The 22,613-nt window shown below is 57.3% G+C and overlaps 2 protein-coding genes across 4 annotated transcripts in view; one reads left to right on the top strand and one right to left on the bottom strand.

Moving 5' to 3' along the window:
* The window catches only part of DSCAML1 (DS cell adhesion molecule like 1), a 100,925-nt gene extending 85,158 nt beyond the window's left edge, over window positions 1-15,767 (top strand). The window contains exons 20-32 of the mRNA XM_044423677.1: window positions 5,397-5,550; window positions 5,653-5,770; window positions 5,875-6,038; window positions 6,228-6,326; window positions 7,880-8,068; window positions 9,462-9,749; window positions 9,833-9,988; window positions 10,798-10,828; window positions 11,285-11,403; window positions 11,877-12,029; window positions 14,218-14,412; window positions 14,607-14,918; window positions 15,295-15,767. Coding sequence (XP_044279612.1) covers window positions 5,397-5,550; window positions 5,653-5,770; window positions 5,875-6,038; window positions 6,228-6,326; window positions 7,880-8,068; window positions 9,462-9,749; window positions 9,833-9,988; window positions 10,798-10,828; window positions 11,285-11,403; window positions 11,877-12,029; window positions 14,218-14,412; window positions 14,607-14,918; window positions 15,295-15,767 — 2,451 coding nt within the window. The remainder of the gene's footprint in view (window positions 1-5,396; window positions 5,551-5,652; window positions 5,771-5,874; window positions 6,039-6,227; window positions 6,327-7,879; window positions 8,069-9,461; window positions 9,750-9,832; window positions 9,989-10,797; window positions 10,829-11,284; window positions 11,404-11,876; window positions 12,030-14,217; window positions 14,413-14,606; window positions 14,919-15,294) is intronic.
* Window positions 15,768-15,917: 150 nt separating this feature from the next.
* The window catches only part of CEP164 (centrosomal protein 164), a 32,090-nt gene continuing 25,394 nt past the window's right edge, over window positions 15,918-22,613 (bottom strand). Inside the window, exons 22-25 of one of the 3 annotated variants that reach the window (XR_006414034.1) lie at window positions 20,262-22,454; window positions 19,348-19,458; window positions 17,967-18,018; window positions 15,918-17,516 (exon numbers count right to left, since the gene is read on the bottom strand). Coding sequence is in view for 2 of the 3 variants with exons in the window: in XM_044423680.1 (XP_044279615.1) it covers window positions 22,092-22,191; window positions 22,332-22,454 (223 nt within the window). In the remaining variant the exon portion in view is untranslated. Of the gene's footprint in view, window positions 17,517-17,966; window positions 18,019-19,347; window positions 19,459-20,261; window positions 22,455-22,613 lie in introns of those variants that run through there. The other 2 variants (XM_044423680.1, XM_044423681.1) reach the window with 2 other exon arrangements.

The raw sequence follows: 22,613 nt of genomic DNA, 5'->3' as shown, positions 1-22,613 counted from the left end.
GGAAAACGAGGCATCCTGGCATGATTTTGATGGTTGGAATGTGTTTAGAATGGGCAGAAATGTTGAGCTGTGGAGAAAAAGCTACATAAGGAAGGCTTTTTCAAAATCACATTGTTTTCAATATTATTATCCATTATATTAGGGTCAGGGGTGTGCACCACGGTAGGGTTAGGGTTCGGAAAACGAGGCATCCTGGCATGATTTGCATGGTTGGAATGTGTTTAGAATGGGCAGAAATGATGACCTGTGCAGAAAAAGCTACTCAAGGAAGGCTTTTTCAAAATCGCATTGTTTTCAGTGGTAGTATCCCCTATATTAGGGTTAGGGATGTGCACCAGTGTCGGGTTAGGATTAGGAAAATGAGGTGTCCTGGCATGATTTGGAAGGTTGGGATGTGTTTACATTGGAAAGAAATGATGACGTGTGGAGAAAAAGCAGCTCAAGGAAGGCTTTTTCAAAATCTGCCTATTTTTAGTGGAACTTATGCCCTCTATTAGGGTTAGGTGAGTGCAGAAAAACCCTAACCCGAATAGAGGGCATAAGTTCCATTGAAAATAGGCAGATTTTTTCTGTGCAGAAAAAGCTACTCGAGGAAGGCTTTTTCAAAATCGCATTGTTTTCAGTGGTAGCATCCCCTATATTAGGGTTAGGGGTGTGCACCAGGGTAGGGTTAGGGTTGGGAAAAGGAGGTGTCCTGGCATGATTTGGATGGTGGGAATGCGTTTAGAATGGGCAGAAATGATGAGCTGTGCAGAAAAAGCAGCTCAAGGAAGGCATTTTCAAAATCTGCCTATTTTCTGTGGAACTTATGCTCTCTATTAGGGTTAGGGGAGTGCACCAGGGTAGGGTTAGGGTTAGGAAAGTGAGGTGTCCGGGCATGATTTTGGTGGTTGGAATGAATTTAGAATAGGCAGAAATGATGAGCTGTGCAGGAAAAGCTACTTGAGGAAGGCTTTTTCAAAATGGCAGTATTATCAATGGTACCATCCCATATATTAGGGATAGGGGTGTGCACCAGGGTAGGGTTAGGGTTCGGAAAGCGAGGCATCCTGGCATGATTTTGGTGGTTGGAATGTGTTTAGAATGGGCAGAAATGTTGAGCTGTGGAGAAAAAGCTACTCAAGGAAGGCTTTTTCAAATTCTCATTGTTTTTAAAGGTATCATCCCCTATATTAGGGTTAGGGGTGTGCACCAGGGTAGGGTTACGGGTTGGAAAACGAGGTGTCCTGGTGTGATTCTGATGATTGGAATGTGTTTAGAATGGGCAGAAATGTTGAGCTGTGGAGAAAAAGCTACATAAGGAAGGCTTTTTCAAAATCACATTGTTTTCAATATTATTATCCCCTATATTAGGGTCAGGGGTGTGCACCACGGTAGGGTTAGGGTTCGGAAAACGAGGCATCCTGGCATGATTTTCATGGTTGGAATGTGTTTAGAATGGGCAGAAATGTTGAGCTGTGAAGAAAAAGCTACTCGAGGAAGGCTTTTTCAAAATCTGCCTATTTTCAATGGAACTTACGCCCTCTATTAGGGTTAGGGGAGTGCACCAGGGTAGGGTTAGGGTTAGGAAAATGAGGTGTCCTGGCCGGATTTTGATGGTTCGAATGTGTTTAGAATGGGCAGAAATGTTGAGCTGTGGAGAATAAGCTACTTGGGTAAGGCTTTTTCAAAATGGCAGTGTTTTCATTGGTATCATCCCATATATTACGGTTAGGGGATTGCACCAGGGTAGGGTTAGGGTTAGGAAAACAATGTGTCCTTTCAGGCCTTGTTTAAAAAACCACGAGTACTTGGTGATTACAGAAAAAACCCTGTTTGATTCTGACGCACGGCTGGGGAACACTTCTGGGCACCGTGCGAGTCAAGATAGTCCCCTGAGCTCAGTATTGCTGAGGAGTCGAATGGCTACTTTGTGGTGTCCGTGCAGATGGATTGATGGAGCTGCCGCCCTCTCCTGTCAGAACTTGGCCCAATGGGCACATCTCACGTCAGGCTCTTCACTGAGAAAGGTCAGAACTTTTACCACAGGGGGCCAGGAACAGTCATAGTAAATGGGGACTTGGTGGCTGGGCAAGCCGCAGGGGAAGCAGCTCCAGGAAGATGCTCACCTTGGATGCCATCCTGCTCCGTTGAGGTGCCCACCTGGAGGGCTGCGGGGAACAAGATCTGCCTCTCCCCACAGGCTGGCCTAGGAATCGCTGCCAGGCAGCGGACCATCTCCTGCCACCAGTCTGACTGCAACTGGCTGAGCCAGCAAGTCCTCAGGGAGCCCTGACTCTTCAGGAGTTCCCAGAATGGATTCTCCAGCTGGCCCAGCCCGCTCGCTTTACTTCTCTGGGAAGTGCTCGGGTGCCTCGTTCTTCTCCAGGTTCCGTGCCCCGGGCAACCAGGGCCAGTGCTGCCGAAGTGGAATGGTCACGGGGGCCTTCTTCATGTGTTGCCACCAAACCTGCTCCTCCCTCAGTCATCCGCAAGCTCAAGAGCAGAGCCGCCCAGATGATTTTACTGCTTGAGATGGGCCTGGTTCCTGCCCCTAGTCTGGTGGGGGGGAGCTTCAGATCCTGTGATGCCTGCCCCCCAAGGGGCCCACTAGCTGGGGCCGTGCTTCATCCTCATCTGGTGTTGTTCCAGTCGACCTTTTGGAAGCCCAACAGCAGCGGCTCTTAAAACCCAACTGGCTACCAGCTGAACCTCTGCCGGCAGGACTGACAGCGCCACGCGGAAGACATTCCTGCAATGGTGCAAAGCAGCAGCTGCTGCCGCTGCCTGTAGGGGGGAGGCAGCGAGGATACCCAGGACTCACAGTTTGGGTCGGGGTCCCCATAGTTGTGGGAACTGCATGGCCCTTGCTGTCTTCGTTATACCCTGGTGTAACCTCTTCACCTCTTGGTAGGAGGCACTCTGCGCATGGTTTGGGAGGATCAAGTGGCTCCTCCCATGGAAGAAGCTGCAGTGTGAAGAACTGAAATGCACAGGTTTTCTGATGTGTGGGGACATGAGGGGAGTGTTTTGCCCCTACCCTTTGCCCACCCACCCCAAAGCTGGCAGCAGCCGAAACTGCTGGAGCCAGGGACTGTCCTTCAAGGGCCCCTGAGGGAGGGTGTGCGTCAGGATCTCCGCCTCGGCTCATTTCAATATCTGAGCCACTGGTTTCCAGGGCAACATAATCTTTTCATCAAAGCAACTGGTAAAACCGCTGGGATCTGATATTGTTTCCTTGGCATCTTGTCAAGACTGTCATTTGGCTTAAAATTATGTATGCAATGCAATATTTATGTTTGCATGTTTAAGTATTGCTTAGATTTAACTGCTCTCTCTGTCTGTGTGTGTGTGTGTGTGTGTGTGTGGCAACCTGCGTGTACATGACATGGGCCAAGCCCAAGGGCACATCTCACGATGTGGGCAGGAGTGAAGCGCGGGGGTGCTGCTCAGCACCCGGGTGGGGGTGGCTCTGTGGACCAGGTGCAGCATGAGGGACGGCCAGGGCTGCTGCTGGCCCGGCCATCTCTGCCCCCGATGCCCACCTGTCCCGGGAGGACTTCCTGGCTCAGGATCGGCCTCCCCGCCTTGGTTCTGGAGCTCAAGGGCTCGCCCTGCCAGCTGTTCTTTGGTGAGGGGATGGAACGGCCTCCACCGCAGCCTTTGGCTCTCGTCCTCACGTGGCAAGCGGCACCGGCCCTGCAGGGAGCACCACAAATGTCACCTGGCTGGCCCAGCCTGGGCTGTCCCCGGGGGGAGAAGGCAGCTGGCTGGTGCCCTGAAGGCGGAGACCCTGGGGAGGCTCTGGCAGCATCCGACCCAGCCTTCTTGTGCCCACCTGAGCCAGCTGCCCGATGGCACGTGCCTAGGCAGCTGCAAGCACAGGCTGCTTCTGCGGCGTAGCCTGGAGACGGCGTTCAAGGAGGAGGAAGCTGCCTCCCGTGAAAGCTTTCTTTCTCCAAACTCAGCTTCAGGTTATTGAAAACAGTGTCTATCATGAGAAACAAGCTTGCAATGAAATGCTGGAAGTCCCCAGTTTTACTCCATGCAATGGTGTGCCTTTGGACAGGAAACACAGTGTTTGGATTTTCAGAAACAAATGCGTGTTCACTTCAAAATGGAAAGTGCTGGAAATGGTTTCACATCACAGCTCTCCCACCGCACTTCCTGTTGGGCTGGCTGGCCGGCTGGGTGCCCCAAAGGGCATCTGGGATTTATTGGCGTGAGCTATACCCTGCCTGTTTGCCACAAAATGGCATGCAAGGCTGATTATGAAAGATTTAAAATGGATTATAGCAATAAAGCACATTAAAATAGAAAAAACCCACAACACTAATGGAAGAAAAACAGCCCCCAGCCAACCGGCACACTAATAAGCGAAAGGTCTTCTTGCAGGAAGCACTCTTGGCCTGCCGGTGGGAGGGCAACGCAGGGGGCGTGAACGGAGTGGCCGCTTTGGCCGGGCACCCCACCGCCTGCTGGTGGCCACCAAGCAGGCCACCAAATGTGCTTGCCATTGTTTACCGGGACTAACTAATGAGTTTTGACAAAGTCTCTCATCAAAGAGTCCCGAGCAGACCGAATACATTTGGGGCACGGGGAGATGCCTTGGACTGGTAGCTGGGTAAAGAACAGGAATGGGGGGTAGGAAAAGGCGAGTTCTTGCAATGGTGGAAGGCCTGCCAGGGATTCCTGGGAGACGGGGTGGACAATGGAGGAAGGATGAGTCGGAGGGATGCACTTTGAGAGAAGCAGCCCTGAGGTCTCAGCTGGCTCTGAATGCCAGGAAGGGGGTTTTGGCAGGTGTCGGGGGGCCACCCGAAAAGAACAGCCAGTGCTGTGTGTCCTCATCCAAAGGCGTGGTGCCGCCCTGCTTGGCGGGCTGTGTGCAGCCCTGTCCACTGCCCCTCGGGGATGATTGTGCAGAGATGGACAAATGGCAGGAACGGGCCGTGGAAGCAATTGGGGGGGGGGGGGGGCGGGTGGAGCAGCTGCCCTGTGCGGAGAACCTGCTGGTCCATTGAGATGAAAGGCAGGCAGGACACATGGTGCGGAAGCCTTGCATGAGGAAAGCGGAGCGTTTTCTCCTTTTCTTCCTGCCGGAAACCAGTGGGGCCACCCCATGGGAGCAGATTTGGGGCAAGCAAAATTCGCCAGTGGGAAGATGTCGAGGTTCTCGTTCTTGGGCAGCCCAGCAGGAGGTTGCACTGATCCCTGGAGGAGGCTTTCCGCGGCAATCGGCCCCCAGGGTGGGGAGCAGCATGCCCAGATACCAACCCCCGGGGCAGGAGCGAGGGTGGGTGATGCCGCATTTGCCCCAGCTTCATCCAGCTGGGGCACTTGGGGTTGCTGTGGGCACGGAGGGCAGGGCCGGAGGGGCAGGGGCCGCACTCCTGACCATCCTCGGCCTCCCGCAGGCTCCCAGTGAGTATGAAACCAGCCCAGAGCAGTTGTTCTACCGCATCGCCCACCTGAACCGCGGGCAGCAGTACATGCTGTGGGTCGCAGCCGTCACCTCGGCGGGGCGCGGCAACATCAGCGAGAAGGTCACCATCGAGCCTGCTGGAAAAGGTTTGTCCAAAGAGCGGGGAAGCGGGTGGGCAGGGGGGCTTCGTTTGGGGCTGGGGACAGCGGGCCTTCCTCATCGCCTGTTTCGCTCTTCTCTGCCTGCAGCCCCAGCAAAGATAATTTCCTTTGGGGGCACTGTCACCACGCCGTGGATGAAGGATGTGCGGCTGGCCTGCAGCTCGGTCGGGGAGCCAGTCCCAGCGGTGAAGTGGACCAAGGACAGGTAATGGAGCGGGGCAGCGAGTGGCTGCCTTGGCGCTGGTGCAGCCTTTCCATGGCCGGACTGGGCACCCTCCTCTTCCTCTTCCTCTTCCTCCCCCTTCGCAGCGATGATTCCGCCATCCCAGTGCTTGTGGACGGGCAACGCCAGATCCAGACCAATGGCACACTGATCCTGCGCTCCGTGAAAGCAGAGGATTCTGGGTACTACACCTGCACGGCCACCAACACCTGGGGCTTTGACACCATCATTGTCAACTTGTTGGTGCAAGGTGAGCCGGGGGGAGCCGGGGGGGGGCGTGCTGGGGCTGCAGATCCTGGCCTGCTTCCAGAAGAGCAGAGCAGCCAGAGAGCAGCTGGCCGCCCTGTTGCCCGGGCTGCCTCTGCCCCACGTCCAGCTCCACAGTGTTGCACGGAGGGGCCGGGGAGGCGGAGGGCTGACACGGGCTTCTCTTCTCCAGTCCCTCCAGACCAGCCCCGACTGACGGTGTCAAAGACCTCTGCATCCTCCATCACCTTGGCCTGGATCCCCGGGGATAACGGAGGCAGCTCCATCCGAGGTAAGGGCGGGGGCTTGTGCCCGAGGGGGCTGGAGCGGCCCTTCCCGTGCGCAGGGCTGGCTGTAGGCTGGCTAGTGCTCCTGTGCCACACGCAGAGGGCTGGCCGGCACTGACCTAGGGGCAGCTCTGCTGCGCCCTCCCCAGCAGCCCCTGCCCCGCTCTCTGGCCATCCCAGGCAAGTGCTGGCTGTGAGTTCTGGCATGGCACTCCGGCAACCACCCCCTCAACCCCCGGGGCTTCTCTGGCCAAAGCCAGGCACACGGCCAGTGGTCCCAGGTGCCCAGCACCCCTCTGGAGGAGCCGAGCCATGGTGGGACTGAGCACACCTGTGGAAAGGAAGGAGGGCTGACGCCCCTTGGCGAGGGGTGCGTGTCAGGGAAGGGCTGCGCTGGCTTCTGCGCATGTTTGGCCCTGGGATGGCATTGGGCCTGGGAAGCCAGGATGTGTGCTGCCCCCACATCCAAGGGCCAGACTGACCCCCGTCCAGAAGGGTGTCCATGAGACGGTCCAAGGATGGCTGCCCTTGGCCGAGGTGCCTCTGCCCCTGTGGGTGGCAGCCCTCTGAGGGAGCCTTTGCTGAGAGAAGCCGGCGGCTCAGGGTGCTCTGGGGAGGTGGACAGAAGGACAGAGTTGAGGCCAGGCTGCCTGTGGAAGCTGGCCTGCTGCCTCTCCGGGGCTTTCCTGCAGTCCTTCTTGCTGCCAGGGGATTCTCTGGCCTCCAGTCTGAGCTGCTGAGAGTCGGCGCCCCGTTTCCCTGCCCGTTTCCCTGCCCGCTGCCTCCCCTGCAGCCGAGTGCTCCCTGGGAAGCCGCTACCGCTCCAGAAAGAGGAACTGGAGGAGGATGGCGCTTTCACTCTGCAATTAATTAAAGGCATGGAAGTAATTACAAGCCTTTCCCCCAGCCAGCAGCTCCTACTCCAGTGGCTTGAGACTCTTCTGTTTAATTGGCTTAGAAAGACTGAAAATAGCCAGATCCAAGCCGGGCTGCTGCAACAGCCGTGCGTGAGCCATGGTGGGGCCGGGTGCCAGCTCGGAGGGCATCGTGCAGTGCTGCCTGCCTGAATGGGCACTGTTGAGCAGCTGGAGGAGGGGTGGGGCGGGGCGGGGTGGGTGAGAACTGGGCAGAGCAAGCAAAGGCACAGGTTCCCAAGGGGAGGGGTGGGCCGGCCAGCCGACCTCAAGGAGGCCCTCGGCACGCTGGAGGCAGCGCTCTTGTTGCCGAGTAGCCCCTGGCCCATGCGGCATGGCCCGGCCCAGCCCGGTTTGCAGAGGGGCCTCTGCATTCAGCTGTTCACACAGGGAGCCCTGGGTTGGGCTGGGCTGGGCTGCGCCTCGTGGGGTCCTGGGGTGGGGGCCATTTGGCTGACCCGAGGGCAGCGGGCAGCATTGCGGGCGCCGCTGTGGGGCCTTCGGACAAGGGGGCTTTCTGAGCTCGGCCCGTGGGTGTCCCCGACCCTTTGCCTGGCCACCTGCGCCCTGCCGTGTTGAGGCAGGCCCTTCACACTGCACCCTGGGCCCGCACACCGCCAAGCCATCTCCCCCTCCCCGTGCAGGCTTTGTGCTCCAGTACTCGGTGGACAACAGCGAGGAGTGGAAAGATGTGTTCATCACGTCCACGGAGCGTTCCTTCAAGCTGGAGAGCCTGAAGTGCGGGACGTGGTACAAGGTGAAGCTGGCAGCCAAGAACAGTGTCGGGGCTGGCCGCATCAGCGAGATCATCGAGGCCAAGACGCATGGCAGAGGTGACTGAGTGTGAGGCGCTCTGGCAAGCCGAGGGCTGCCGCTGCTGAAGCTGGGGAGAACTGGCTGCAGGGCAGGTCCTTTGGCCACGGAGATCTCGGTGTGGCCAGAATTTAGGTTCTCTTTTAGAAGAAGGGTGGGAGGGCTTGAGCCCGGGAGGGCTTGCTGCTTGTGACCCCCACTTCAGAGCCAAAGCTTCCTTGGCCAGAGAATTCTCCCATAGAACCAAGGCTAAGATGCTTGACTGAAAAGAGATGGCAGGCAAGAAAGGGAGTCTCGCTGTCAGCCCCCCGATCCCGGCCCGGTCTGGCTAGAGCTGCAGTGCCAGTGGGCAGCCTGTGGCCCTGCAGAAGCTTTGGCCCACCACTCCCATCAAGCTCCACACTGGGCCGTGCTGGGCAGGGCTCCCCGGGGCAGTAGGTCCAACGTCGCACAGGCTGCAGGCCGGCCCTTCCCGCTCCAGGAGACAGGCTGCGCCAAGTCTCGAGGAGCCCTTGCAGATGCTCGGCTGACTTGTGAGGTCTGGCCTGCTGATGCCGGGGCTTTCCAGGGCTCTGCTTTAAGTGTGGGGAGCAGTCTTTTTCCTCACGGTCAGAGCAATGAGACAGGGGAACCAGCTGCCTGGAGAGGTGGGGGGCTCTCCCACATTGGGGGCATTTAAAAAGAAACCGGACGGCCATCTGAGTGGGGTGGTGTGACGTGGTGACCTGCAGCAGCAGTGGGCTGGACTCAGTGGCCTTCAGGGCCCCGTCCAGCTCTACTGTTCTGTGATTCTATGGACGTGCCACCCTTGACGGTGCTCACAGAATGGGGCTTCTCAGCCCTTGGTGAGCGTGGCTGGCCCCCCACCCGTGCAGTGCAGTTGGCTGAACAGGCTGACTGTAGGCCCAGCTGGTCTGCCCCCTCTGGTCAGCACCTCAAAGAAAAGGGCACTGTCTGTGCTCTGAAGGCAGGTTAGAAAGGCGTGTGCAGGCAGAGAACACCAGGAGTGAAAAATCACACCTTTCTGTGTTTTGGTGTCTTTCAAGACCCCCTGAATAGACATTGGCAAAGTATGACAGCAAACCAACGAATGGCGCAAGAACGGAAGGCACATAAAATGCCGTTTTCTGCTGTCTACTTCACCTGCAATGGTTCCCAGCCAGAAAGAGGCGTTTTCAAGGGGGCAAGAATCTTACAAATGCTGTAGAACAAATTCAGAGGGGAGTGCATGCAGTCCCAGCTTCAGTCTTGCTGACATCTTCTGGGGGCTGTCTGTGCCCTACGCAGGCATCACCCCGTGAGATAAAGGGGAGCCCAACATGCCTCTGAGCAGGGCGGAGGCCGGCAGCGCTGGGCAAGGTGCTGCACCCAGCGAGCGCCTCACCTTTCCTCCCCTCTCCTCTCCTCCCCTAGAGCCTTCCTTCAACAAGGACCAGCATCTGTTCACTCACATTAACTCCACGCATGCCAGGCTGAACCTGCAGGGCTGGAATAGTGGGGGCTGCCCCATCATGGCCATCGTCCTGGAGTTCCGGCCCAAAGGCACCTGGGTCTGGCAGAGCCTGCGGGCCAATTACTCCAGCGAAGTCTTTCTGACAGAGCTGCGGGAAGCCACCTGGTATGAGCTGCGTATGAAGGCCTGCAACAGCGCCGGCTGTGGCAATGAGACCATGCAGTTTGCCACCTTGGACTATGATGGCAGTGAGTGTGGCGCATGGGGCTGGGGGCCAGGCTGGCTTGGGCAGGGCCTCAGGGGTAGTTCCTGATTGCCTCCTCTGTGCCAGGTACCATTCCACCGATCAAGTCTGCCCAGGGGGAGGGAGACGACGTGAAAAAGCTCTTCACCATCGCTTGCCCTGTCATCCTGGCCACCCTTGGGGTCGCGCTGCTCTTTGTCATCCGCAAGAAGCGGAAGGAGAAGCGCCTGAAGCGCCTGAGAGGTGAGGGGGCTTTTGGGAGTCCCTTTTGAGCAGGCTGAGAGACCTCCAGGGAGAGTGGCGCCCGGCAGACAGTGTGGCAAGGGGGGAGCCCTGGCTGCTCTTTGGGGAAGCTCCATTGTCTGGATGGTGCAGCCATTAGAAGCAGGCCCAGGTGGCATGGAGGGGGGCGGTCACATCCTGGGATTTGTGGGTTGGAGGCTGAGCCCCCGCTTTGTGGAGCCAGCACCCAGCAGGGCTGTCCGCTGAGTCTGTGCCACTTGCTGCCCTTGCTTCCTTGGAGGGGGGCCTTCAGCCTGCATCTCAAGGGTGTGGTCATGCACATGCGCCCGCAGGGGCACGAGCAATGCGCTGCTGCTTCCTCCCAGCGCTGGCAGGCCAGGTTGTGCTCCTCCACAGACGCTTGCATGGAGAAAAGAGCAGGAGGTCACGATCCATATAGCCCAGTGTTCTCTGCACGCATCACCCAGCCAGCCGCCCGTGGGATCCCACAAGCAGGACATGGGTGCGGCAGGCCCTCCTGCCGTGCTGCCCAGCACCTGGTGCCTGTGGCCCTCTTCGTGATTCCTCTTCAAAGCAGAGTGTGGTTGGTCCTGATTGCCCTCCTAGCCCCTGCGGGTGCATAAGTAAGCATCGCCGGTGGACTCTCTCCGGGGGAACCTCCCCAAGCCAAGCAACAAAGGGTCAGAACTGCCACGCAGCTTGCATGTCTCCAGCAGTGCTCCAAGCCCTGGAGGAACAGCCTGGGCAGGGAGAGGATGAAACTTGCCCCTGCTGCCTGCTCACTCCCTTTTGCTCTTTGTCCTCCACAGATGCCAAGAGTTTGGCCGAAATGCTCATCAGGTGGGTACTGGCAGCAGTCCAGTTCCTCATGGCCTGGCTGTCCTGATGGGCTGAGGCACAGATGCCCATGTCTTGGCACATGACCCCCATTGGCCCTGGCCATCAAGGGAAGGGAGCAGGGCCCCCAAACCGATGGCCACCTAGAGGTTGCCCTCTCCTGGCTCAGTGCCTGAGAGTAGAGCCACCCGCCGCTTTGAGCCAAGTTTGGCGAGGGGACTCCCCCAGCTCGGGTGCCACACGTGGGCCCTCCAGAGCTGACCCGAGGAAACGACACACACAGTGGCGCCCTGTTCATGCAGCCATGAGCAGAGAGCACAAGAGGGTGGGTCAGTTTTGCGAGCGCTGCTAGTCCACAGGGGCAGCGGCTGCTGCCCTCCCGGGGGTGTGGGGTGGGGGCTTCCTGCTGCCTGTGCTGCATCAGCAGTCACTTTTGCTTCCCTGCCTCCTTTTCTGCAGTAAGAACAACCGGAGTTTCGACACTCCCGTGAAGGGCCCCCCGCAAGGCCCTCGGCTGCATATCGATATTCCCCGGGTTCAGCTCCTCATTGAGGACAAGGAGGGAATCAAGCAGATTGGTGAGTTGCCCCCAAGTCTTTGGCAGCTGCCTGAAGCCTGAAGGGGTGGGGTCTGAGAGCAAGCTGGCCAAGGGGAAGCATCGAGGGGAAGGGCTGCGCAGCATATGCCTGCTTGGGCACTGACTCATGCACTGCTCACCTCGGCCAAGTCACACGCAGCAGCCGAACCGTGGCTTCCCCTTGTCCGCAGAACAGCTGGGCGGCCTGTGTGCGACCGCCGGGCATGCCGAGGGGATCAGGAGAGCCCCCAGGAGATCAGGGCAGCCTCTCTGGGCACTCCTCCCAGGCCAGTGGCACCATGTCCCCCATGCCATGGCCCTGCAGCCGGAAGCTGAGGAGCACGTGGGCCTCTGTGGGCTGCCTTTGGTGAAAGCCACGCTGTAAGGTTTGGGCAGTTGAGACCAAGCGAGTCTTCGGAAGGGCCGTCTGCACGGTCCATTCATGGTATGAGCACTGGACCTTTGCTCCCACAGGAGATGACAAAGCGACCATCCCAGTGACTGACACAGAATTCAACCAGGCGGTGAACCCGCAGAGCTTCTGCACGGGCGTTTCCCTGCACCATCCGGCGCTCATCCAGAACACAGGCCCCCTGATCGACATGTCTGATATCCGCCCTGGCACCAGTAAGCGCTGAGAGGCACCCTCTGCACTGGCACTGCCTGCCTCTGCGCCAGCCAAGGCTCTCCCAAACCCGGGCAAGGCTGCTGGCTTCCTCACAAACGGGCCAGATGCTTCCAAAGGGAGTGCTCAGGTCACAGGAACTGGTAGCGCACGGGGTGGAGGCTCGGCAAGCTGAAAGACTCTGGGCGTGTGCTGCTCCCCAGCTTCAATCCAGCAGGAACACCTTACAGGGAGGGATGATGAGCTTGAGAAGCCAGTGACGGGTGGCACGGAGTGCACTTAGCCAAGGGTGTGGGCACATGCACAGTGAAAGCAGAGGGGCTGCAATAGGGTGGGTAACCATCAGCCACACAGGTGAGGAGGAAGGGGACCAGATACTTTCCAGTTAGAAGGCACCACAAAACTGGAATATGCATTTCGGGTAAACGGTAGCCCTACAGAGAAGCTGCCACATGCACATGGTGGGCATGTCATGAGCGGAGCTGGCTGGAGCTGGGGGTCAGACTAGATGGCCCAGGAGGCCTCTTCCGACTCACTCAGTTTCTAGGTTCCAAGTGTATATAGTGTGTCGAGGCTCCCATGAAAGCGTTGATCCTTCTGGCTGTCGCCAGCTTCAGAGATCTGCGACCTCAGGGAAGGGATCTGTGCACCTCATACGAGGCTCGAGAGCAGCGGGGCCCTTTGGAGAAAGGCCTGGCATGGTGCTCTTCAGGGCATGCAGGTCAGTGCCTTAGGCGCTGCTGAGGAAACTGCACAGTGAGTGGGGTGCCGAGAGTGGCGCCTCTGAGGAACCATGTGTGGGGGTGGGCACCTAGTAGGCGGTGGCGTGCACTGGTGGGTGCAGGGGAAATGGGAGGTGGTAAGGGGGAAGGAATCGGGAGGACTCAAGAAAGCTTCATGCCTGGGCGAAACACAGGAGCCGGGTAGGGGAAGAGCTGGAGCTTCCCGGCTTTGGACAAGGCTTGTCGCAATTCTTACCTTTCCTGGCCAGTGGGGAGAGAACCACCGGGTGGACGCCTCCTGGCTTTCTGCCCAAGGAGGGGAGGGGGGCAGACACGGTGCTTTGGGAGGCTGCTGCACCAGCCGGGTGCAACTTCCAAGAAGGTGCCGTCCCTGATGGCCCTCGGTCTCACCTGCTCTTGGAGCAGTTCCCTGGAGACGTTGAGGGCCCGGTGGGCACATGGTGCAGGCAGGTGGCCTTCTAGGTACATAGACCAAGCCATTGAGGGTGGTTAAAACAGAGCAAGTCCCCAAAAGGATATATCCAGGCTGGAGGAGTGGGCATTAAAATGACATAGGTGCTTATGGGTGGCAAATCAGCGCAAAACTTCCCAAATCCACAGATATGCAGGTTGTGGATAGTTCTGGGAGAGTGCTGAACCATCTTCTGTGAAAAAGGCAAATTGCATGTTGGGTGTCATTAGAAAGGAAGTGAACATGCTGCATCTCTGAAGAGAGACTGTGGAGGCGGGGCCAAGTGCTGTGGAGTGTGACCCATAGAAATAAAAGGAGGGAAAGACGACAGGTAAGGCAGGACATGGGAGAAAGGTATGAAACGGTGCCTAGTGGGAAAAGCGCGGGTGGGAGGTTCCCCTGCTGATCATACTAGACCTTGGGAGCCTTGAATGTAGCTCACTGGTGAGAAATCAAGCGAGAACTCCTGGCCCTGCATAAGCGGTGGCATCCGCTGCACGAGGGCTGGCCACCAACTCGCATGGCTTCAAAAGGAAGTTAGGCGGTCATAATGGCTGTGTGGGCAGCCTGTATCAGAGGCTGGGGAACATGGGCAGGGGGAGGTGTGCGTGCCCTCATGCCCAGTTTGTGAGCCCTCCAGAGAGTGCTGGACACAAGAGGCCCCGAGTCTGATCCAACATGGTGGTTCTCAGTTAATAAACTTGCAGCCCTGTGCCAAGGCAAGCTTTGGCTTCAGACTGTGCTTGACAACATCCCTATGTAGATGCCCTGTGGTATTCTAAACAGGAAGTTAGGAAACGTGGGTACTTGTGGCCAAGCTGTTTCCTCCTAGGTAAGGCTGCAGCTGGTACATCAGCTGAAGTTGGTAAATGATGATGGCTGCAGCAGCTGCCAAAGCTGGGCGCAACTCTGGGGCTTGGCCACGAACGGGTTTAGCCTGGGAGCAGCAGCCAGTCTGTCCTCAGCAGTCAGGTGCAGCGGGTGCTCTTCTTCCAGACCCAGTTTCCAGAAAAAGTGTGAAATCTGCACACAGTACCCGGAACAGGTACTCTAGCCAGTGGACCCTCACCAAGTGCCAGGCCTCTACCCCCGCACGGACCCTCACATCGGACTGGAGGACGGCTGGGTCCCAGCATGGCATAACAGTGACAGAGAGCGACAGCTACAGTGCAAGCCTGTCCCAGGATACAGGCAAGTGGCGTCCATTGGAGCGTGTGCTGCTTCCCGGCCTGCCGAGTGATACTGGCCCCCTCCCTTGCTCTGCCCAGTGCGGCCCTCCTGGAGTTGCACCGCTGCCCCCGGAAGAGGGGACCGGCGCAGGAGCAGTGCCCCAGCGGGCTCCTGGTGGTAGGCGAGGTCTGTGACCGCTCTCCTTGCCCCTACAGACAAAGGGCGGAACAGCATGGTGTCCACAGAAAGTGCCTCCTCTACCTACGAGGAGCTGGCGCGAGCCTACGAACACGCCAAGCTGGAGGAGCAGCTGCAGCATGCCAAGTTCGAGATCACTGAGTGCTTCATCTCCGACAGTTCCTCCGACCAGATGACCACGGGCACCAACGAGAACGCCGACAGCATGACGTCCATGAGCACACCTTCCGAGCCGGGCATCTGCCGCTTCACTGCCTCCCCTCCCAAGCCACAGGACAGTGACCGTGGCAAGGGCGTCGCTGTGCCTATCCCGCACCGAGCAAATAAAAGTGAGTCTCGGGCAACCACTGGCCACCTGGCCGGTTCTCCTCGCCTTGCCCCCCCAAGTCTGGCGCCCATCAGTGGCCACCTGGGCCAGCCATGCTGAGCACCTGCCGAGAGGAAGCTGCCCTCCCTGTCCACGTAGTGCCTGGCTGGCCGCTGGCACACGACCCCTGGGGAGGACCTTTTCTTAGGCTGGTGTCTCCTGGAGAGGCCTCAGTTGCCGCACGAGCCTGGCACTCGCAAGTGCTTGTTCAAGGGCGGAGGGGCAGAGCCGGTGGTGCGGAGAGCGAGGGGAGACCCTCTGGCGTGTTTAGGCTGGCATGGGAGGGCTGTGGGGAGCTGCCAGCACACCTCTTTACTTCTGCTTTCTGCCTTCTGCAGGCGATTACTGCAACCTGCCTTTCTACGTGAAATCCGAAGCATTCTTCCGCAAGCCAGAGCTTCGCGAGCCCTGCCCAGTAGTGCCACCCCGCGAAGCATCCACCCGCAGTCTGGCTCGGCCCTACCACGCCCAAGCCCAAGCCCAAGCCCAAGCCCGACGCCTGACCCTGGATGCCAGCAGCAAAGCGGCCGCCGGGCCCCACGTGAGCGCGGCCACGACGACTTTACCTCAGCGAACTCTTGCCATGCCCGGCTCAGCAGGTGCTGCCCCTTCTACCGCGCCTGCTCCTGCTCCCTCGGCCCCTGCACCAGGCCCCGAACCCACGCCTGCGCCTACTGCTGAGCCACGCTTACCCCCCCACACCAAAATAGGGGGGTCCAGAGACTCGCTCCTAGAAATGAGCACGTCTGGTATAGGGAGGTCTCAGAAGCAGGGAGCTGGTGCCTATTCAAAATCCTATACACTGGTGTAGCAGTGGACACGAGGGAACAGACTTTGCTCTTTTCCTGCATTATTTATATTGAAATAAAAGAAGATCTTGTACAGAATGGACTTTTTTGCATAAATGAAACTATTTTCACCTGCTCCAAACCTGAGGGTAAAAATCAACCATAGACGCAAAGCATTTAGGAATCTTTTACTGAAGGTGTTGCTCTTTGTCCCACGATGTCTTGGAAGAGGGCGCCACAGCTGAGGGTGCGCATGCCCTCCCCATCCTCTGTCCCTGATTGAGCAACCCCTGTAGGTTTTGCAGAGACTCTTTTGAGACATTGCATGTTGTTTTACTGTTTGGAAAACCATGGGACTTGCTTCGAGTTGCATCTGCCTCTGTGTTAATACCTTTTTCTATAAAAACAAAAAGCCAGCGCAGTGTGCAATAAAAGTTATGTTTCTATAATATCAGAGGCCTTTGTTTCAGGTGAGCCAGACCTGTAAGAGCATGACCGGGGCCATCCTGCAGCAGGCCATGTCCTGCAGACAGGTACCACTCCCTCACCAATCAATGCAATGTGGAGAAAGATCTGTCAGGGAGGGAATGATGACATCACCATTTCCCCACCCTGGGAAATAACTGCTCATTGCTTAGCACGGCAGACGGTAAGTGTAGAAAAGAAGGGACATGTCGGAAGCACACTGTGGCAGCAATACCGGTGCTCAGCCTCAGCTTTCTGCCAAGTCGATCAGTGCCTGCTCTCCCAGAGCCACGTCCTGGATGGGTGCACTCCAATCTAGAAAAAAAAATCGTCAGCCTATCTACCCAAGACATGTCAGAGAGAAGCTGCGCAGGCTTTAGTACCTAAAGCTCTTAAGCACCAATGAATTTTAAATTACTTATGCTGAAGTGATAGTCTCCTTCCCAAGTGAGGTGAGGAGACTCAAATGGTGCCGTGAAGACTGGAGTGGGGAAGCTGTGGCTGCCACTTTTTTCTTCTTAAAGAACAGTGGGAACTTCCACACTGCATGCCCAAGGATTAGGCTACCCGCTTGCGGCACTTCTGCGGTGTATGACGTGATGCTCCCGGCGATGGCTGCACCCGGGATGAGGGCAGTGCAGAAAGCACGCGCCACAAATGAGCAGGGCCGCTTTTCTAAGCCAACTTCACAACAGCGGAGTTGCTGGTTGCTAAATGCAGGCTGGTCTGTTGCCCCAGGTGCTTTGCTTTCCTTCTGAAAACGGTTGTGTTCAAGTAAACGAAGCATCTAGCCTTTCCTGCTATTACTGTACTGGGTATCTTTTCCCTGGTGCCATTAACATGGCTCTTGGTTGGAAGCCCAATTTGTATTAAAACCTAACCCCTTCTAGAAAGGGGTCCCCATGCTGAACACAAAAGTCTCCCCTATTCAGCGCAGCAACCTCCTTCCACAGAACTCAGCAAGAGGTTAGGACCCCCGTGGCCAATTCCGAAAACTCAAAAATTTTTGAAACCATGTTGGGAACATTCAGCCTACACAGGAAAGCTGCCTCTAAAGACAGGTGAACTGGGTGTGCCACGTCTGAGGTGAGGGGTGCCCCAGAAGTCATACCGATGTCACCCCCGCTGGTCACCTGAAAGCAGGTTCCCCTTGATTTCAAAGTAGGCAGGATTTGGAAGTGCACTCTAATTGTCATGCTCGTGTTGCTGGTATTTACTGCAGCAGTGAGCCTGGATAGTTAAAGGAGCTCTCTCAGTTGGATCATGCAGATCTTCTCTTGCGCTGCTGGGCACTGAACTGCAGTCACCTAGGAATACAGAGGAACAGTAACCAGGCAGGTGAGCACTTCCAGTGAAGTCCACAGGGGCCCTTGCTTTCAGAAGCCCCCTGGACCTAGAACCAGGCTTGGCAGGAGAGGATGCAAACCCTTCCGAGGCGCCACCCGCCCTCCTCCCACACCGCCCAGCCTGATCAGCACTGCATCTCATCCGATTATTGTGCAAGGCGCAGCAAGAATAGCAGCGGCAAAAGCCTATTTGCATAGGACGTGACTTCGAACAGCTGTGGAGAATTTCAAGGGCAGAGGAAAGTGTGCAGGAAGGGTCTGTGCATGAGCAGAGTGGGTGAGGTGGCAACACGAACTGCCAGTAGGCAAACGGGGCAGTCGCCAGCTGTGCCCCTGCCCCCCACAGCCCAGATCAAAATGCCCCCAGCATTCCAATCCTTGGCCTTGAGGCTTGCTCTTGCAGACCCTTACCTCTCCGTCCAGCGATCCCATAGATGCTGTTGTGCCGAGAACTCACCCCCTTCTAGAAAGAGTAAGAGGTAGAATTAACAGAGACCCCTCACAAGATGCCGATGCCAACGCCAGTGCCAGCCCAGCACGTGCACAGCAGGCCAACCCCACCATGCGCCATGCAAGGTAACGGGATGCACAGAGCAGATCAGAATCTGCTCTCTTGTGCTCACCCAACTTCTATCCCACATTCAACCCTGGCCAGGAAATGAGCAGAGCTGAGACTGAGCAAACACCAGTGGCTTCCTTGTTGAAAAGCACATACTGCTTCATGCAAAATATGCAGATCGTGCACAATTATTTGCACAAGTGCACGAAACCCACATATCACACGCAGAGAAGCAGAAGTCCACTTGAACCCACTTCCTGCTGGACTCCCATGTGATTCCTACTCTCAAGCTGGATTTCTCACACATCCCTAGTTACAAGCAGAGCAAAATGGGGTTGGCCATGCCCTTTCGTGTCGGGACACCGTCTTTGATGATGGCGGCAGTCCGCCATTGATGGCGGGCAACCACGAGAGAGACCTGTGCCTGTGGAGAAGTCCCAGAATGGGCAACACGCAGTCCACGGGCAGCACTAAGCAAGCCTCTCCTTCAGCACCAAGATTTGTGATGGCAGGAAAAAAATGGGCAATTTGCTGCTAAAAACCAGCTACATTCACCCTCTTCAACATTTCAGTGTTGCTGCTGAGATTCAATGACAAAATGCAGATTCCTCCCCTTCCCAGCCCGCAGCCCAATTCAGTGGCGTGCTGGAGGGAAGCCACCCGCAGGGGAGGTCAGGGTTCATGGGTGGCCACGAGGCCTCACAAAATCGCTCAGCCCTGTTAATCTCAGGCAGCTGCCTCTGGTGGTTCAAAGTCAATTCCTTTTATTGGGCACAGGATGCTGCCCAATGCTGCCGCAGCTTCAGTCTGTGTTCACGTCTCAACCAAAAAGGAGCCAGAGGAGGAGAGGGACCCAGGGCTAAACTTCGGAAGCCACTGTGGCCACAAGGGCCACGTAAAATTCCACTCCCATGGGGATGGTCCACACACTGATACTCAGTATCAGTCCCACTGTCCAATAGGAGGCTCTGTACTGCCACCATCCCATACTACCCCTCACTTCCACATGAAGACACCAGCCTTTCCCTTCGACTTCCACGCTTGGGTTCCATTTCCCACATTCAGCCCCCGGCAGTGAGCTCCACAGGGGCTGGGCAGCCCTCCTCCCCTCCCAGCCCCAAGTACTTGTCAGTCAGACGAGGCAGCGCCAGAACTGCCATCAACCTGCTCCCGCTCCTGCCCGTTTCCCAAGGATCCGAGGCGGCAGTGCCAGGGAGGACGACGCAGACGTACCCCGCTGTCTCGGCTGGCGCGGCGGCTCTGCGTCACGTACTGGACCTGCCACGGCAGGGGCTGGTGGATGAGATAGGGCAGCGGCTCCTCCTGGACCAGGCTGTTGCCAAGCTGGGCAGAAGGCAAGGAAGGGCCTTTCAGCAAGCAGTGCCAGGGCTCCCAGCATGAGAGGCCCTCGCTGTGCACCCAGCGTGCCGGCCACACTGCCGCCAGGGACCACAAGGCCACGGGGCCCCTACGTGGCTTGCCCATGCCCTGCAGCCCGTCTCTAGCAGAGCCTCCTCGCGGTCACAGGACAACCCATCTGCAGCAGAGAAAGCAGAAAGTGGGGCAGCAGGAGGACATTCAGCTGCGTGGCAGCATCACATGACAAGTGAGCTAAGCGGGTGGGAAGCACACCCGAGAAAGAGAGAGAGAGAGAGAGAGAGAGAGAGGGAGGGAGGGAGGAGAGGAGAGGAGAGGAGAGGAGAGGAGAGAGAGAGAGGGCACAAAGCGAGCGAGTGAGCGAGCGAGCGAGCAAGCAAGCAAGCAAGCAGAGAGCAGACAGAACAAGCTGCTCACGCCAGGCAGAGGCCTGACCCACTCCAGACGGTATTAACAGGGGAGGCGGGTGGCGCCGCTGGCAGGGCAGGGCAGGGCAGGGCAGGGGCCTCAACGGACACAGCGGCCCACGGCTGAAGTGCTGCTGGCTCTGCTGCTCATGTCACGCCTGCAGCACTGCCGAGAGGTATCGTGCGAACCTCCCTCAGTGCTTCCTCCCAGGCATGCAGTGGCGGCAGCCAGGCAGGCGCTCCCCGCATGACGGTGGCAATGCAGCTGGGACGCCCCCACCCCCAGTCACAGCAAACAACGGAGGCAGCCCTCCTCTGCCACCGTCTCAGGCAGCCTCACATCAACATCAGAAAGATACTGACCTGCCCCAAGGCTTTCACGAGGAAGTAGAGCCCAGTCATCAGTGTGGCCAGCATGGCAGAAAAGTCGAGAAGCCACGCCAGAGGCCAGTGTTCCCCAGGTCTCTGCGATGAGCTTATCTTGGCTGCAACAAGGTGAACTGGCAGCAGGCACCCCTAATAAGCTTAAGCAGACGGCCTGCCCTGCCTGCAAAGCCGGCTGTGCCGTCCTTGGGAGCGGCTAATCGTCACCACTGGGCCCGGAGACAGCTGCCTCCCCCCCCCCCCGATCCCCTGGGACTTGTGCGAGCATGCGCTGTCATCCCCACGCAGCGCACTGGGCGGGAGGAGGTGCGCAGCTCGGGGCGAGCAGCACAGAGGGAGGCATGCTGGCTTCACTTGCTCTCCCGGGGATTGCAGTCTGAGCAAGGGGCCGTCGGCAGCTCCACGGCACAAAGCATCCCATGTGCTACATGTCAAAAGCCCGAATTCCACAGCCAGCCAAAGCACTTGTTGCTTGGCATCTGGAGGCCATCTCATTCAGTCTGGCAGATACATGTCAGCAGGGCAAGGGGTAAGAGAACTCCCTCACCCCACCCAGCCTCGCTCTTGATTTCAAACAGCAATCTGGCAACAGGGAAAGTGGGAGGAGCCCAAGTAGAGTGGCCAGCACGGAAACGCGAGCACATGCGACTCTCAGAAGGGCACACACTGTGGCTGCAGGAGCGGAGGAGGGACAAAAAGCACCAGAGATGTATAGAAAAGTAAAATTTAATTGGTATACAAAATATAGCCAACAGCTGAGCCCTGTACCAGTTCACTTGCCACAACACAGCCCCTGACACAGGCCAAAGCAAGTCCTTTCTCCTGTCCAGGCAGCTCCTGCAGAGGCCCACCTGAATGGTGGGGTGTCAGCACCAGAGGGAAGAGAGCCGAGAGGGGCTGCCAGAAGGGGGACTCTCCAAGGAAGGGCCCCACATTGCCTACAAGGACGATGAGGAAAAAAACCCCGAAATATCCCAGAGGCAGTTTTGGCAAGCAATGTGCCGGCCTTGAGCAACAATGCATGGGAAGCCACATGTGGCAGCCCCCCTGCAGGCAACCCGAGTGCTCTCAGCTGCTGCCCAAATGGGGTGACAGTCCCCAAGCCCCGAGAGGAACTGCCAAGATCTTAAAGTCTGGCGGATCCGGTAAAACGGGACGATGCAGAGGTTTTGAGCCGGACAGTCTTTTGCGGCCCTTCCTTCACCCGTTCACAGCCAGCCTGGCACCATTTAACAGCTGCTGGGCAAAGCCAGTATGGCCCAGCAATCGCCCAGCCGGCAGCAGACCCAACTGAGAGACTGGGGGGAGCCGAGCGTGCGTGTGGGGGGGGGCGCTTTGGAAAGCAGCTCTTCCCTCAGGTAAAGCCTTGCGGAATGCATGGAAGAAGCATGCCACACTCAGCATGGAGGAGGGGGAGGCAATGGCACTGGCCAAGGTGCGGAGGCTTCCAAGTGCTTGCTTCGTGCAGCATGTGGCTTTCTGTGCTCCCAGGTGCACCTGCATGGAAAGGCAGCTGGGCAGCCCCTGTCCTCCTTTCAGAACTCACCTCCTTCCCTCAAGAAGCGATTTCGCCTGCTGGGCATTTTCCAGAATAACAGAAAGCTAACAAGAAAGCAACTAGTTATGAATTTCTTGAAAATATCTCCAAGAGCCGGGCTTTGTGGCCTTGACAAAGCCCAAGAAAGCATGCACAGAAGCTGCCAGGTACAGGGTTAATGCGGTATATTGTCATCCGAGAGAACATCAAGGCTTTGCTGCTGGGAATTTCAGCCTGATGATCAGCTTTCCAACCAGGCTTCACCCACGTGCCTAGAAGTGGTAGACCTTGATTTGGTTGTTCTCATCCAGTCCAAGCTGCACCAAACCAGTGCCACTGGCTGAGGACTGTGGCACACTTGGCAAGAGAGGACTAGCAGTTTAGGTGAAGGAAAGCAAAAGAACGTGGCTTCTAGTCCTAAGAAGAACCATGCTGAATTGGGTCTATCGACCAAACGGCTATCTCTTCCAGGATTCTGTTCCCACAACAGCAATGCCTGAGCAAAAGGATACAGTTTGGAATCCTGCCTGACACTCTCCAGCCACTTCTTGTTGGCTTCAATCATGCCCTGGATGTTTGGCCCTTCAGCCTCAGGTCCCTGTAAATGTGGCTGCTGGAACCGATGGACTTGTTCCCTGTTGGAAAGAAAAGGATGGCACTGGTCATGAGAGCAGCATTCAAAAAGCCTTTGGGAGGGACATAAGCATCAGTGCCAACTTCCCGAAGGAAAAAGGAGGGCAACAGTCAAACTGGATGCTGAGAGATGTAGTGGGGAAGATCCTGTTTCAGGTCCT

Source organism: Varanus komodoensis, unplaced genomic scaffold, assembly GCF_004798865.1.
Source record: "Varanus komodoensis strain SLA01 unplaced genomic scaffold, ASM479886v1 scaffold146, whole genome shotgun sequence".
NCBI classification, from domain to species: Eukaryota; Metazoa; Chordata; class Lepidosauria; order Squamata; family Varanidae; genus Varanus; species Varanus komodoensis.
This window is presented reverse-complemented; position numbering and strand designations above follow the sequence as displayed.